We start from the raw sequence: 15,123 nt of genomic DNA, 5'->3' as shown, positions 1-15,123 counted from the left end.
GGAAGAGTAAGAGAGAGAGAGAAAGTGGAGGAAATGGATAGGCAGAGAGGGGGGGGGGGGGGGGGGGTGGCTGTTGATGCATGGCATTTTGTACGCAGTCCAAGTGTATTAAAAATTGACAAATCCTGTATTCCCATTGGCAGAAACCTCTTCCCACCCGGTTCCAGAAGGTACATGTAATGGCCCGTATTCTGAAGTCAGGTTTAAGTTAGACCATGGTCCAACTTTGTGCTAAAATTATGGGAAGCCAAAAGTGTCAAAATTGTTATTAAGTTGTATGTTTATTATGTTTATTGTGCTCTTTCTTGATTCATGGATGGTGAAGACAATCATCTATTTATACTTCCTAGACAAATATGAATGATTTGAAAGCCAAATGAACTGAAACATGATATCTCTACCATTAGTGATCTATGTAACAATTGGCTATCCATACTTAAACCACAATTTTAAACCTGAGTTTAAGTTAAACCTGACTTCAGAATACAGGCCGATGGGTTTACCCCTGGATTAACGACACATACACAAAATCATACACATGTACGTCACATTTCATACCACAAATTCACAATACACACTATTTCATGGCTCTGTAAACTCGTGATAAAGGTTCCTTATACTGTCATGACAGGTTTTTGATCCATGAATTACCGATTATTAACAAAATGACGAACACAGATACAGACAAAAAAGTGACAAACAAACTTCCATAATTTAAATTTTCTTTTAATATACAAATTTGGTGAATTCAATTCACAATGATAGTTTGGTTCCTTCACAAGTGACAAGATGCGAGAGAAAGGGCCTGATTGACCTCTGGGAATAATCTAAAATGAATAGATCAAACTAAAGATTCATTTAGATCTGTCGAAAGAAAGCTTAGCAACATTTTTCAGTGTTCGGGTGTGGCGAGATAAATCACCTCCCTGATGCTACATGTCATTGACATGCATTACATATTTCAAATCTTAAAATGTTTGCAAATGTAAACTATTAACAAAACATTTGAGTTCATTACGATGTCATGAGCATGCTATGTTATGTTGTAATTTCGTCTCAAAAATCTGAGCAATTATTGACAACGGCTTGTAACAAAACATGGGGCAAAGGCAGAAGATATGCTGTATGGCCATTCTTAAGAATTACATGCAGTTATTAGTCCCAGTAGTTAGCAAATTCTGCTATTTGCTGAAATAAACGACTGGTCTTGTGATGGATTTTGGCCAATCGTTTGAATAGGATTGATGTCAACATTTCATATCCCATTGATTTTATCTATCACAAAATGTTGCTGCAAGCCTGAATGAGGATTAATTGTGCCAAAGTAGGGCATGACTAGTCTGCAGGCCCAGACCCTGATTTAGACTTTTTCAACAAGTGGGTCTCTAGCACATACAACAATTTGCTGTTTCAATTAGAGGGCCTGAAGTACACAAGGCATTGTAGGCTGCACATCTAGACTCGAGTGAAGGATTTGCACAGCAGATTAACATAAGGGCATGACAGACATGGAGAGAAAAATGTCATATATCTGTAAATTATTAAATCCCACCTGTATAAGTTATGAATACAGATGTAGGGTAGCTGGTACAGAGAGACTACACATTGGAATGCCTCAATATTTCAAATACCCATCATATGATTGGGGGTATGGATCAGATACATGTATGAGAACAGGAAAGTTTTACATCATACACTAAACACATCAAGTCAATGGAAGTTATACAACCAACTTAGAATTTAACTTTAATTGAGCAATGCTACATAATATTATAAAAGAAACAATGATTAATCAACAGTTTAAGCTATATTCTTTAAAAATATTGAAGCCTTGCAGTTAAAAAAGTATTCAACAAACATTTCAATTACTTACTAGTATATTCTGATTTGATTTTTAAAACCTCTCAGCCAAATCTGCCAGAGTTGACCTCACTTAAAGTAACTCGAACAATCTTGCTATTAGTTTATTCCTTTCCAGTTTACATAATTTGATCTCAAGTTTGGCCCATTCTTTCACCTCATGATATAATAACATGTTTGCTAGTGAAACCAAATATGTTAATTGGAAAGAATTCTCTTTGGAGTGCGGTCAACAGACTGTTGGAAGTTATGTAAAGATTATGGCCCATATTCTGAAGTCAGGTTTAATTTGGACCACGGTCTAACTCTGTGCTAAAATTATGGGGAGCCAAAAGTTCAAAAATTTTGTTTATATTTCTTATGTTTACTATTTAGTTTCCTTTTGCTTTCATAATGATGAAAAATACATTAAAATACTTCAGTTATCACTCCCAGACAATAGGGGTGTCATATGAGTTAATGGATGTGTACTGTTAGGGATTCGTGCCCCAACTGGCTCTCCATAATTAAACCACAACTTTAAACCAGGGTTTAAAATAAACCCGAGTTCAGAATACGGGCCAATGTGTTTCATGAAGTTATTTGTAACTTATAAAGGTTAATTGCCAATGGGTTTATTGCCAACTTGTCCACTCATCATATGATCTACCTTTATTTAGTCTAATGCCAATCCACCCATCAACATTTCGTCTAAGAACCATTTAGTCCAATAACCACTTGGTCAAATCATCACTTCATCTCATCAACAGTTCGTCTATGACCATTTCATCTTAAACCAGTTGGTCTAATACCTATGTTATTTTTATTCATTTTGCCCAATTAACACTTAGTCTATTTCGAACAAATGGTATATGGACTAAATGGCTATTGGACCAACTGGTTATTACACTAAATGGTGAGAGAATGAAATGGAAATTAGACCATGTGGATAGTGGATGAACTGATGGTTGACTGAATGCTAGTAGATGAGTTGGCAATTGGACGAATTGGCATTAGACCAATTGAAAGTAGACCACTTATAAATTAATTTACACATGACTGGTGACTAATTCTTGTGCTAAATGGCACAGACCAAATCCCTACATAGCGGACTTAGCACATATAGGGAACATGTTCCAGTCATGCATAAAGTTAACATATAATTTACAAACAGCTTTATGAAACATCCGCCTGATATCGATACTGATGACCATCTTTCACAAACCAAACATGACTAATGAGAGACAGTAGGGCATTAAAACAATTGGTTACATGGAAGAACGACTTTACTACTATATCGTCAACATATAGGCCTCTCTTGTGGGAAGCATGTCGGCCAACCGTTTGTTGTCAAGGGTCATAGCATCCTTCTGGCTCTGCAAATTCAAAATTGTGATTTCTACTTGTCAATCTCATCAATCACACATTCACCGATCACCTTGTTCATACTGCAGGCCATCGCATCTGATAATCACTGTAGGACGAACTCATGTACAAAACTAACTATCTAAAGTCCTGGACGTTATGAGAGTTTATTATGCTCCCGTTGGAGTCTCATGTTATACGCCTTTGAGACGGTGTTCCAGGAGTCCATGTATCTATCCATACACATTGCTATGCATTTCTGAGAAAAGATGAGAGAGAAAAAAGAAACAAAGTAGACATTATTACAAAATGAATACATATTTTGTAACAAATTTATGCAAAAATGGCATACTATCACTAAATGCTTTTAAAATCTATGTTGAATTTCCATTTGTTCTGTTTTACAAATTAGTATCATTAGGGACAAAACAATGAATCAGATGGAAGAAAAATAGTTGTTTTTTATTCATTTTTAATGTTCTAATTAAAGCCATGTTTTTGTTTTGTTGTGTTATCAGAATAATACAAACAGAATACATCATACTATCATTTTTTATGGTCGAAGGGTATCATGAGAAGAAAAAAAATTCTCCATAAAAGAGGTGTTTTTCGTTTACCAAATTATCTCAAAGAAAATGTACATCTTTATCCCCCACCAAATTTCAAAACAAGGTGTATTGTAATCTGGACGAGATCACACATTTTCTTTTTCCTTATGTTTTATAACAACTTAAGAAAAGTGCAATTGATTGGCCCAGACAGATTGGCCAAACACTTTGAAATATTATCATTTCACTGTAAACATAAATATACCAAGCACACAACCCTATTCCAACTTATTTGGGGACTTACTCAGCTCTTACTTGATTTAATGTTCTTCCTAAAAGCAAGAAGTACACATAATGTTTTCATATAAAATGGACCTTTGTGGAATGCGTGGGAGTTCTCTGCCCCAAATTAAAAATGAATCGAATAGGTTACACAATGTCCCAAATTAAAAACAAATCGAATAGGTTACACAATGCCCCAAATTAAAAACAAATCGAATAGGTTACACAATGAGCAAGGAAAAAAATAATTTGTCCCTTAATTTTTTTTTAAATAGATGAACAAATAAACCTGTGTGAAATTTACTTTGCGGAATCAAGGATTGAAAACACCTCCTAATACGACCTTTGACTTTGTGACCCTCTAGATCTAAGGAGACCATCGCCATTTCCATATGCATTTAATAACTAAGTTTTAAAGTTGAAATTTAAAAAATTCAAAATGTTCTTTTTGTTGAAACAAAAAACAGGACAGAGAAACCTAAAAGATTATGACTCCGATAACCACCTATTGTAGGTAGAAGCAGAAAAAAAAAATAATAAAAGTAAAATAAAATGGAAAGAGTTTCTTTTGTGATAGCCACCCTAATGCTAAGATGCCTAACCTTTACCCTAACATTTTTTTTTACACTTTGGGTAGTTGTCGCAAAAGGACCTCTTCCCCACAAGAATCCCACCAAATATCTCCTCGTTAATTTATCTAGGAAGTTGAATAGCTAGATTTTTTTATTTAAAAAATGAAAGCTTGTAGAAAATTAAATCTTTGTCAAATATGACAGAGCTCTCTTACCTGTTCTGAGTTATCTAATGTTGTTCCTGGCTTATACACACACTTCTTGAAGCATTTATCAGTCATTTTCTGTCAAAATCAAAGAGACAGTTACAGTAAATATCTTATAAGTTTATTCACCGAACCATGGTCATTTTCAGTAAATAAACCCAGGTTTTCTGTGATGTAGATCGGGCATATCGTCACACTGTGAACAGAGCGTGTTCATGGTAAAATGAATACATGGTATGAACTTCCGGGTTTGCAGGGTCAACAACAATCATGCATTGCGAGGCCTGTAGACATCGATACAGGCTGCAAGATGGCTTCGAACGAAGCTAAGATGATGAACTTTATCCCCCCCCAATTTTTTTTTTTCCTATGGTTTTCATTGAAATATTAAAATGAAAAAAAGGGAGTACTTGTATGCTAAATTTGAGGTATCTTTGAGGGCTTACAGCTCGAAAATGACCCCCTCAAGACATATTAAGAACCATGTTTTTGAGTAGCTTGCAATGTTCTCTTTTGATTGCTACCAAACTTGCGGCCAATAATTGTGGCGCTGAGAAGCGAAAAAGACAATACTGAAACCATGTCAAAATTGTTAAGATAAATTTTGATCGTCGGAAAGGCGAAATGTACTTAATCCTACAAATAGTAATTTATGCGTCTTTCAGGATATTTCGCCTGATTGTATAGGTTTCAAAGATATATTTAACATTTGACATGTCTGTAACGTTGGCAAAGAACAATAGGAGACAAGATGGCGGCGTAAACATCGGGCAAGTCTCTTCTGTTTTGTCATATTTTTCTCATTTTTTAAAATGAATTCTTGTTAAAAAATAAAATCGATGGCGCAGAAATGTAGGAAATGAAGTTGCATCCCATGTACAGGGCTATCCTACATGTAGGGCCTAGATCTTTTAGAAGTAGAAAATCTCGGGGGCGAAAGTTTCAGGTTTTGGCGGCCTACTAGCATGACAAGCTCGTGAATGGATAGGAACACCCACTCATTCAATGAACAAGGTTATAATATAATTATTCACAAGTTACTAATGAAAAATAAATTGCAACTGTATGGAAATTAGTAATTTTGGTCACAAAGTGATATTTTAATGATTTTTTAAAGTGTGTGCTCTGTACAACATTAGCATACCATAGTCCTACCTCTAGATTCCCCACAGGCAGGGACCAGGGTGGTAGCAGTGAACAAGTGGGAACACCTAGCTTCATTGAGAGTAATCTTATGTCAGTAAATGATTTTTACTCTCTAGAAGCCGCCTGGCTAAGCCTACTAGTACTATTAGCCTACCGATTATTTAATAGGACCTAGCCTAGGCCTAGAATCTAGATCTAGGCACTCATTCAATGAACAATGAACAATAATATAACCTTGTTCTCAGTTATATCTCCATGTGTGACAAAATAAGGGTGGCAATGTTTGGCTTATTTTCTCTTTTTCTTTGGGGCAAATGCTTGATTTTTTTACACTGACAGTTTCCATTAGACCTGTTAATTCATACTGCTTGGCTCTTATTTAAATTTGATTCTTTATATCATTTTTTCTTAATTAAAAATAGAGATCAAAAAATGAAAATTTTCTTGCCATATTACTTTCCACCAATAGAGGGCGTACACAAAAATATGGCCAAAATTCAAGTTTTTTAGTGCTCTGGTGAATACAAAAATTATTCCCACATTACGAATGATAAATAAAAACAAACTGTATGGAAATTAGTAATTTTGGTCACAAAAGTGATATTTTAATGATTTTTTAAAGTGTGTGCTCTATCACTATACAGCATTGGCATACCATAGTCCTACCTGTAGATTCTCCACAGGCCAGATGGTAGCAGTGAACAAGTGGATCTAGGCCTAATTTCAAGTTTTTACAACCATCACTCACTTGTTCACTGCTACCACCCTGCCTGTGGGGAATCTACAGGTAGGACTATGGCATGCCAATGTTGTACAGGGCACACACTTTAAAAAATCATTTAAATATCACTTTTGTGACCAAAACTACTAATTTCCATACAGTTGCAATTTATTTTTCATAAGTAACTTGGGAATAATTTTTTGTATTCACCAGAGCGCTCAAAAACTTGAATTTTGGGCATATTTTTGTGTACGCCCTCTACTGGTGAAAAGTAATATGGCAAGAAAATTTTCATTTTTTTATCTCTATTTTTAATTAAGAAAAAAATAATTTAAAGAATCAAATTTAAATAAGAGCTAAGTTGTAAGAATAATAGGTGTAGTGGAAATTGTCAGTGTAAAAAAATCAAGCATTTGCCCCAAAGAAAAAGAGAAAATTAGCCAAACATTACCACCCTTATTTTGCCACACATGGAGATATAACTGAGAACAAGGTTATATCACCTTGTTCATTGAATGAGTGCCATCACTCAGATTCAGAAATTTCTCAAAATCTCATAAATATATAGAAGACCTCACCAACAGAATATAATAAAGTTAAAAAAACAAACATTATAGTGATACGATTGGTGCATATTCTATATTCATTTTGTAAAGAGAGCGCCATAAAAACCCATCAACATCAACGCATTGTATAATTTGCACTGAGATCCAGTGCAGTCCCACCCCATTCACGAATGTGTAAGTTATTGTAATGACGTCTAACCCGATGAAAGGTTGCTCACCTGTAATAATTCTTGGGCATTTGCTAATGCAATTTGTGTCCTGACTTCTTCCATTATCTGACCCTTTTTAGCACTATCCATTTTCCCACCCCCTGACATGCCAGACGATCCAAAAGAATCCATGATATATTTTTGTCTGGAGTGAGTTCTACTTCACACGTGTGCTGCGCCTGAAGATTCTCGCTGTAGCTGTAATCAAGCATGCATGCATGGGATCGGATCGGATAAAGCGTAGCCCCTTATCCAACTCTATGCTGTAATCCGATGAAAGCGACTGAAGTTAGAGGATCAAAATATTGACTCTACATAACCTGCGTTGTCGATTTAATGATCAAAATACCCAAGATTTGGATTGAAAAGTCTGATTAACTTGTGCTTGTTCAAAACTGTTGAGGCATAGACTGCCCCAGTGAGGTTAGAACAAAAATGGCGTAGAAACCAATCCCGTCAGATAGAAAACAATAAACATTTTCACCATTTTCTTTGCATTTATTCCATGAAGTATGGAATATTGTACTTTTTTCTTGTTTAATTGTGAAACAAGATTTGATTAATCGCGAATATGTGGAATTTTCATTATTAGTTGTCATGCCCCTCCCAGTTCCCCCTTGTTTTGGATTGTACTATGTATTTCTTGTCATGGTGCACTCATCACAAACTGTGCTTTCTGAGTTTCTATCTTCATTGTTTTGTTTTGTTCAAGTTCATAAAATCAATTAATGATTTTATTGTTGGAAATGTATGTACTTCATTCATTCATTCATTCATATCGATCGAGGGTTGGTATGTCTTTTTTGTGTCAAATCTGCAAGAATTAGAGAATAATTGAACTTTCTGGGAAAAATAAATAACAGAACATTAAAAAAAAAATCGCGAAAATTGCAAAAGCGACCAATTGAGAATGTTCTTTTTTAAAATTTAGATTCTTTAATTGACATTGAAATTTCAATTCACACATCATCGAGCCGATTTGGAGGGGGGAGACGGCGTCCATACCTGAAACCACCGTGCTATGCGCTTATCTCACTGGGGCACCGTCATGATATTTTGAGAGAGAGGGGGGGGGGGGGCGGGGGACGACCGTGATATAATTTTATTTTCTCACACGAATGAAATAGGCATAATCATAGCGTTACCTAGATATCTGATTTCCCCTTTTCATTTCGAATCCCCGCAAATTTCCTTATAATTTAAAACACTTATTTTATTTTCATTAATGAATTAAGTGAGCATTTGTTTTCTGATGCCTGTCACTGGATTGTATCTACTTCCTGAAAGACATCGAGATCTAGGCCGGGGGGGGGGCTCCTCCGATATTATGGCGTCAAATTCCAGTAAGGGGGGGGGGGTGCTACCCGGCTCTCCGCTTGTGGCGCTGTTTCGCCCTTGTTTCCAGCCCCACAAATTTAATTTTTTGTTTGTCAAGTTAAACTACGTACTTTAAATTATCACATTGCGTGAGAGGCCGACGGTAGATGGGCCTACATTAACATCACTCAATTTCCAATAAAATTTAGTTAAATTTTTATGAACATTGCCATACTCGTCGGTGTGTCAGTGAGATCGAAACTAAATCATGCATGTCAAAGTTGATTAATATTGCTACTTAAAAGAAAACCGAAACTTCTTGAAATAATAGACAAAGGGGCGGAAAGCATGAAACTCATATAATTTGCTACATGACTGAATGTATATTCAAGCAAAGGCAAGGGCGTAGGCTGGTTTGAGCATGGGGAGGCGGAACTATAGTGTTATGGGGGTGCACATCCGGGAAGGTGGAACTAAAGTTTGGAAAGAAGAAATGGTACAATTGTTTTTTTTTTTTGCTTGCCAGTGTCGGAAGTTCTCTTCCTTAGCAAGAGGGTTCGCGTGCACCCCAACCTATACGCCCTTGAAACTTCAATAGCTTGCTCCACTGTTGTGTTAAAGCAAATGATTGGTTAAAAGCCATCATCGAACATCAATCAGTTGATTGAAACATCCTGAGCGTAAAAGTGTCAATCAGTGGAATGTATAGTGTATAATGCACTTTTGGATATTGATCTATGATGCTGAACTTGATTGTTGCACCAACGCTCATTCACCCCCGGCTTTGAGCACGGTCAATCAGCGGTCATCTCAGACTGCATCATTGGGTCTCCAATCGGGCCTGTAAAATGCCTACGAATTTCACCAGATTAAAGACAGTTTCGTACCAAATTTTCTCCGAAGATGGCGGATGCTTCTACTTTTTTAGAGGCATTGAGGCAAGTGCACTTATCTTCATATAATTAAATAGATAAACTCACAGCTTCTGATCTGTTCATTATTAAAAAAAAAAAACGTTTGATGTCTTAAAAGAATGATGATCATGATTATTTGTGATTATTTTGATTTTTATGTGCTATGTTACTACAAGAATATTTTATTAGGAGGCTGCACTCTACAAGCTCCGCTTTTTAGCAGCCTCCTCCATTTCCAACCCGATATGCAATAATCTTGAATATATTTTTTTGTACAGGGATACTTGAAATATTATGTTTTGTTATTTGTATGTCAAAATGTACAAAACAAACCGTAATTGTTGAAAATGGAAATAAAGAAATGAAATCAAATAAAATTAATTTTAAAAACACTATAATCTACAGATGTTCCCTTCCGTGAAAATCGAACTGACGAAGTATTCTGATCTCAAGTATGTACGATTGAAAACTGCTTGTAACATTTTGATTGATATTTTGTTGGAAATCCTTGGACATTCTTCAAGATTTTTGTCGGGGTGTTAATATAATTTGAATTAGCTTCAGATTCAGATATTGGTTGCAAACGTTTTCGACTTTCTCTCGTTTTGTGTCGAACCGTTCTTTTCACATTATATTCACCTTTGCTGAAGTAGAATCTATGTATTAGGACCAGATAAAACCGTTTGACTTAAAAGAGGTTTATAACACATTTTGTGCATAATAAAACTATATATAAAAATACTTTGACTTATCATGCTAGGCGGATATTTGACTCATTTAAGATCGACTACATAGTAAAAACAAAATTATACAACGCTGCTTACTATATGAACATTACAGTAATTGTTTAAACAGTTTAAACAAGTGTTTAAATTTTAAGCAACAAAGTTTAATTTTCAATATGTAATTTTCAATATTTTTTCATGATTATTTAAACGGTTAAACTAATGTTAGGTTTATATAGTAAACAACGTTGTATAAAACCTTAAATAGCGTTTTTACTGTGTAATAGGTGAAGGCAACTTTTTTTTGTTTTTACTTAATGTTGAGAAACACACAGATACCACGAAATATACAATTAATGCTTTTGCATTATTCTTTATGTTCATATTTAGCCTCATCATAATCATGACCTGTGCTATCATAGAAAACACCACGGCCATCGCCATCATTCTACGCGTGCGTATTCTCAGACAGACCCCTCATAACATGCTAATCCTGAACCTGTGCGTGGTGGATCTGGGCGTGGCACTTTTCAGTATGACGTTTTCTTTGGTGTCCGTATTTGACGATGGGCGGTACCTCGAAGAGCATAAGTTGCTATGTAAGGTACGTTGCAGCAATGATGAATGGGCTACATTAATTTACAATTTATTTTTTTTCCCAATTTTCAATTTCATCTTCTAACATGTCTAATGATGATTTTTCCACATTCCACTAACAAAAGTAAATCCAGGTATGATAATTATTCAGCATTCTATAGTACAATAAGCAAACATTTTTCAACATAATGATAAACATACTAAGTATATATATACATGTATATATAATACACGTGGACATGTATAATTAATAAATATAAATTGATGTATTATACACAATATCGTCAATTGAAAGGTGTGAGACCGCCATCTTATAAGCTTGGAGTTTAAAATTGATTGAGGCATCGAAAGGAAAGGGGAGAGAAAACCAAACTACAGTGGGATAAAGGGAGATAATCCTTTATTTCACAGAATAATAGGAATATAACAGAAGAAAGGTGGATGGAAAAGAAAGGTTCAAACCGAGAGAGGTATAATAATCATAATGTTGATAAAAGTGAAAGCGCAAGTGGGTGAGTGCGCAGAGTGTGATTCGAGAGTAAAACCTTTTCACAGGGGAAGCGCTAGGGTACTTAGACAGGATTGGGGGCAATTCTACTTTTTTCTCTATCAATTGAAAAAAGTGGTAATAAAGATTTAGACGACCCGTCCTTTACACCTGTTTTTTGTTGACTCTCTATTCCTTTCGAAGTTGTTTCTCATTTCCTGGTAATTTTTTTTCTCGCTCCCGATTTTTTTAATAGGAAGGAGGGGGGAGGGGTCGCCCCAAGCCCCCTGCCTGTAGTGTCACCACTGGAGTAGCCCATAATTTACTGCACGCTATAGTTATATTTTAATCAGAATTACGTAATCATTGAATGACATTGCGTAAAATGTCACTAAAATTGTAAAATTGGAAAAACAAAATTGTGAACATTTCTTAGTAGTTGTTGATGATCTGTGGGTGATAGGACTTTTAGTGGCAAACTTTTAATATATGTTCTTAAAAAGAATTAGCTTTACCTTTGTTTTTCAAATCTGATCATACTCTAATGCAGGCTTTAATGTGTCATATCGATATCGTGTTTTCCCTTTGCCACCTAAAATAAATTTCTCACTGGCAGCTTTTTTTAATCAAATATTTAAATTCTATATCTCCTTTTCGATCGTATACAGGTGACGGGTTTCCTGGCAAACTTATTCACTTTTACTCATCTTATGACAATTGTTGTCATAGCAATTGATCGCGTTCTAATCGTGACGTCATTTAAGGCACTCCCAGACAGCCATCTCAGAGTCTTCATCATGGTGGCCACATCATGGCTCATCGGGACAATTATCCCACTGGCACCAGCAACAGAACTCTTATCCAGCATGATTTACGTCAGTTCAACAAGACATTGCACCATCAAGTTAAACGCTGTGAAATTTCGTATAATTTTCATCATCTTCATATTTTTATTTGTGATTCCTACTCTTGTAGCCTGCTACTCGTTCGTTGCTTACACCCTTTGGCGAAAGGGCCAAATGCTTAAGGAATGCCAGATGTCCGGTCGAACACGAGGGAAGCGGGCTTGTAGGGTTGGTGCGGTTGAGCCAAGTCAGAACAGTGAAAGCAAACCAAACTCAAGCAATAGCGTACCAGAGGAAGACAACGGCAAGAGGTGGGATCCATCTGACGTAATGACCCCTACCGATGAGGGCGTATCACATGATGAATCGTCAGGAATGGTCATTGATGATGATTCTTTAGGAATGGCCACTGACCATGCTGACGACGATGTCCTTGAAAGGCATCGCGCAGAACGTCCTCACGTCTCGTTTCCAGACGTGCCAGGAGACACAGCAGTAGAACCTGGAAAGGTCTTATTCTATAATCGCAAGGAAAGTCTCACATCGTCCGTCGCTAGCAGTTCTTGGGTAGCTTCAGGACAGTACAACCAAAAACAACGGAATGCCACTGGGAAGCGGACCAAGAAAAGAAAACGGTCGTTGAAAGTAAGAAAGAAGAACTACTTCATCCAGAGAAGAGTTTCCATTATGGGTAAGATCATGTCTAAAACTATCGTGTATTTTTCTGATGGCTCAAAAGTGGTTTTTAAATAGTTCACACAACTAACATAGTAATAGTGTAATTGCTCTTTCAATGTAAAGTGTCATCAAAAGAACATGGTGATTTTGAAATGAAATAAGTGACGCAGAAAAAAGTGATTCATGAATATAGACTTCATATAAAAGTGATAAACAAAGGATGCATTCTTTGAACTTTGGATGAAGACGGTGAAATCTTAAATTCAATAGAAATGTGAACCAAGATTTGCTTTAATTGAGACAAACATAATTTCTATCTGGTAGATTGCACCACACATACCATACAAACCTAAATGATCTTCATTTATTTTGAAAATTATTATTTGAAAATTTGCCTTTTCAGACAAAAGAATAAAAAATAAACCGTGAAAATGAATGAAATAAGGTTTAGTGTTAGATGACACTACATTTTGAGCTTAAACAAATCTAAATTTATCTGAGGCATCGTGTTGGCTTTTATTTATTAATTTAGTTATTTGTTTATTCATTTATTCATTCATTTTTTCTATGAATTCCAGGAGCACTTCTTGTGCTGGCGTCGGGAATCTGCTGGACACCATATGTGCTAGTTCGAACCATAGACCACAGCGTGAATGACGCCATAGGAGTATTTGCAATGTGGTTGGCATATTGTATCACGGTCATAGATCCTGTCATATACGCCTTCATGAATCAGCATGCGAGGAAAGAACTTATTAGGTACAAGAACATACTATCACGGAAGATATCGAAATGACCACCACACGATCTTGATGTCACCAGAATCAGCGGCTATCGGGGTGACGTGATGGACAATATGCGGCATTAATGATTGGTCAAACCATGGACCTACTACAACATGGTCAAACTGACTATCCATTTAGTGAATATGATTATGTCCTGCAAAATTAACGGCAAAATCAACTCAAAGTTTGGTAGATTGTAACATTGATTGGGCTGGTATTGATATTTATTTGGTTGGACATTCTTTACCAACACATAGGGGTTTTTTTACGAGTAGTTTTAAAGAATGCAGTTCATTCTTCAACTAGATTACAGTCATGTATAGTTATATTGTTTGGAAGCCAAACCAATTTTAGATTTTGTTTCTTCTGGATTCGCATTCATTCTATACATATTTGGAAATATTTGCACAATTGATCAAATCAAATCAAAATATGTGACTTGGTAGAGTCCTCAAAAAACGTAAATGCAATATGATGTTAAATATTATTACAATTCCCTTTTTCAAAACTCGAGACGTATTCTTGACATTATCATTGTAACAATGATTATATGGGTACTTGATTGCAGATTGATGTCCATTGAAGGTTGATGGTTCTTGTACGTTGTTTTGTTATTAATGAATAAGAGCCATCTTGAAATTAACTTTCAAATCTGCTTAAGAATAGGGTAATGAGCGTGAGGATAGGAAAGTAAAACTCAACTTTATTATTTCGAACATTAAGTGGCATACATAAATCCAATTAGATAGGTCATTAGTCATTGATCATCCATTCAATCATCATAATCATGGTGATTATCATGATTATTCTGTTGTGACATGGTGGCTCAGTGGTATATACTTAAAAAAAAATGACGTTCTGCCTTTTTGCTAGGCGCTTAGCATTTAGATTGGAGAAGGGTAATAATAACATGTTATGTTATGCATGGCCCGCTGGAAGAACATCTTACAGCTGAAATGGCTACCCTGGGTAAAGAGTTATTTTTATTATTATTTTATAGCCCTATTATTATGAGGAGCAAACCATCATGAATTTAAAATGACTTTGACGCTAACCTATATCATACTCAAATGAAAATAAACTACATACATTCACAGTTGCTTAATAAACTTTCACATCGTAGTTAACTTCTATCAAACATTGTCAAAAGAGACTTTGCGGTGAGAGATGATATAAAGAATGCTTTCAAAATCATGGCTATTTGTTCCAATATCCTCAAATCTATACAACTTACAAAGCTGCCATAGACCATGCAGACCAAACTTTCGTGAATAATGGCATTTAAACAAAAAACAAACAATACGTTCAAAATCGACAACAA

At 35.7% G+C, this 15,123-nt stretch overlaps 2 protein-coding genes across 2 annotated transcripts; one reads left to right on the top strand and one right to left on the bottom strand.

Moving 5' to 3' along the window:
- Positions 1 to 710: 710 nt before the first annotated feature.
- Positions 711 to 7,693, bottom strand: LOC121413909 (mitochondrial import inner membrane translocase subunit Tim13-like). Its single transcript, XM_041606904.1, has 3 exons — positions 7,464 to 7,693; positions 4,822 to 4,890; positions 711 to 3,463 (listed from the first exon to the last, which is right to left on the bottom strand). The coding sequence occupies exons 1-3, from the start codon at positions 7,584 to 7,586 to the stop codon at positions 3,362 to 3,364; spliced, it is 294 nt and encodes a 97-aa protein (XP_041462838.1). The 5' UTR covers positions 7,587 to 7,693; the 3' UTR covers positions 711 to 3,361.
- Positions 7,694 to 10,776: 3,083 nt separating this feature from the next.
- On the top strand, positions 10,777 to 14,745 carry LOC121413908 (alpha-2 adrenergic receptor-like). The gene is made up of 3 exons (XM_041606903.1): positions 10,777 to 11,014; positions 12,163 to 13,030; positions 13,596 to 14,745. Exons 1-3 carry the CDS (start codon positions 10,787 to 10,789, stop codon positions 13,811 to 13,813), a joined length of 1,314 nt encoding a protein of 437 aa, XP_041462837.1. The 5' UTR covers positions 10,777 to 10,786; the 3' UTR covers positions 13,814 to 14,745.
- Positions 14,746 to 15,123: the final 378 nt, after the last annotated feature.

This window comes from Lytechinus variegatus, chromosome 4 (assembly GCF_018143015.1).
Source record: "Lytechinus variegatus isolate NC3 chromosome 4, Lvar_3.0, whole genome shotgun sequence".
Lineage (NCBI taxonomy): Eukaryota > Metazoa > Echinodermata > Echinoidea > Temnopleuroida > Toxopneustidae > Lytechinus > Lytechinus variegatus.
The sequence above is the reverse complement of the archived record's forward strand: the minus strand, read 5'-3'. Positions and strand labels throughout refer to the sequence as shown.

What these genes read in the sequence shown, in the direction of transcription:
- LOC121413909 (XM_041606904.1), bottom strand. Translation starts at nt 7,586, where the DNA reads ATGGATTCTTTTGGATCGTCTGGCATGTCAGGGGGTGGGAAAATGGAT. An exon ending in ATGCCCAAGAATTATTACAG is followed by an intron (nt 4,891 to 7,463) that starts GTGAGCAACCTT and finishes TGATTTTGACAG; the next exon opens with AAAATGACTGATAAATGCTT. An exon ending in CATTAGATAACTCAGAACAG is followed by an intron (nt 3,464 to 4,821) that starts GTAAGAGAGCTC and finishes ATCTTTTCTCAG; the next exon opens with AAATGCATAGCAATGTGTAT.
- LOC121413908 (XM_041606903.1), top strand. Translation starts at nt 10,787, where the DNA reads ATGTTCATATTTAGCCTCATCATAATCATGACCTGTGCTATCATAGAA. An exon ending in AGCATAAGTTGCTATGTAAG is followed by an intron (nt 11,015 to 12,162) that starts GTACGTTGCAGC and finishes GATCGTATACAG; the next exon opens with GTGACGGGTTTCCTGGCAAA. An exon ending in GAGAAGAGTTTCCATTATGG is followed by an intron (nt 13,031 to 13,595) that starts GTAAGATCATGT and finishes TATGAATTCCAG; the next exon opens with GAGCACTTCTTGTGCTGGCG.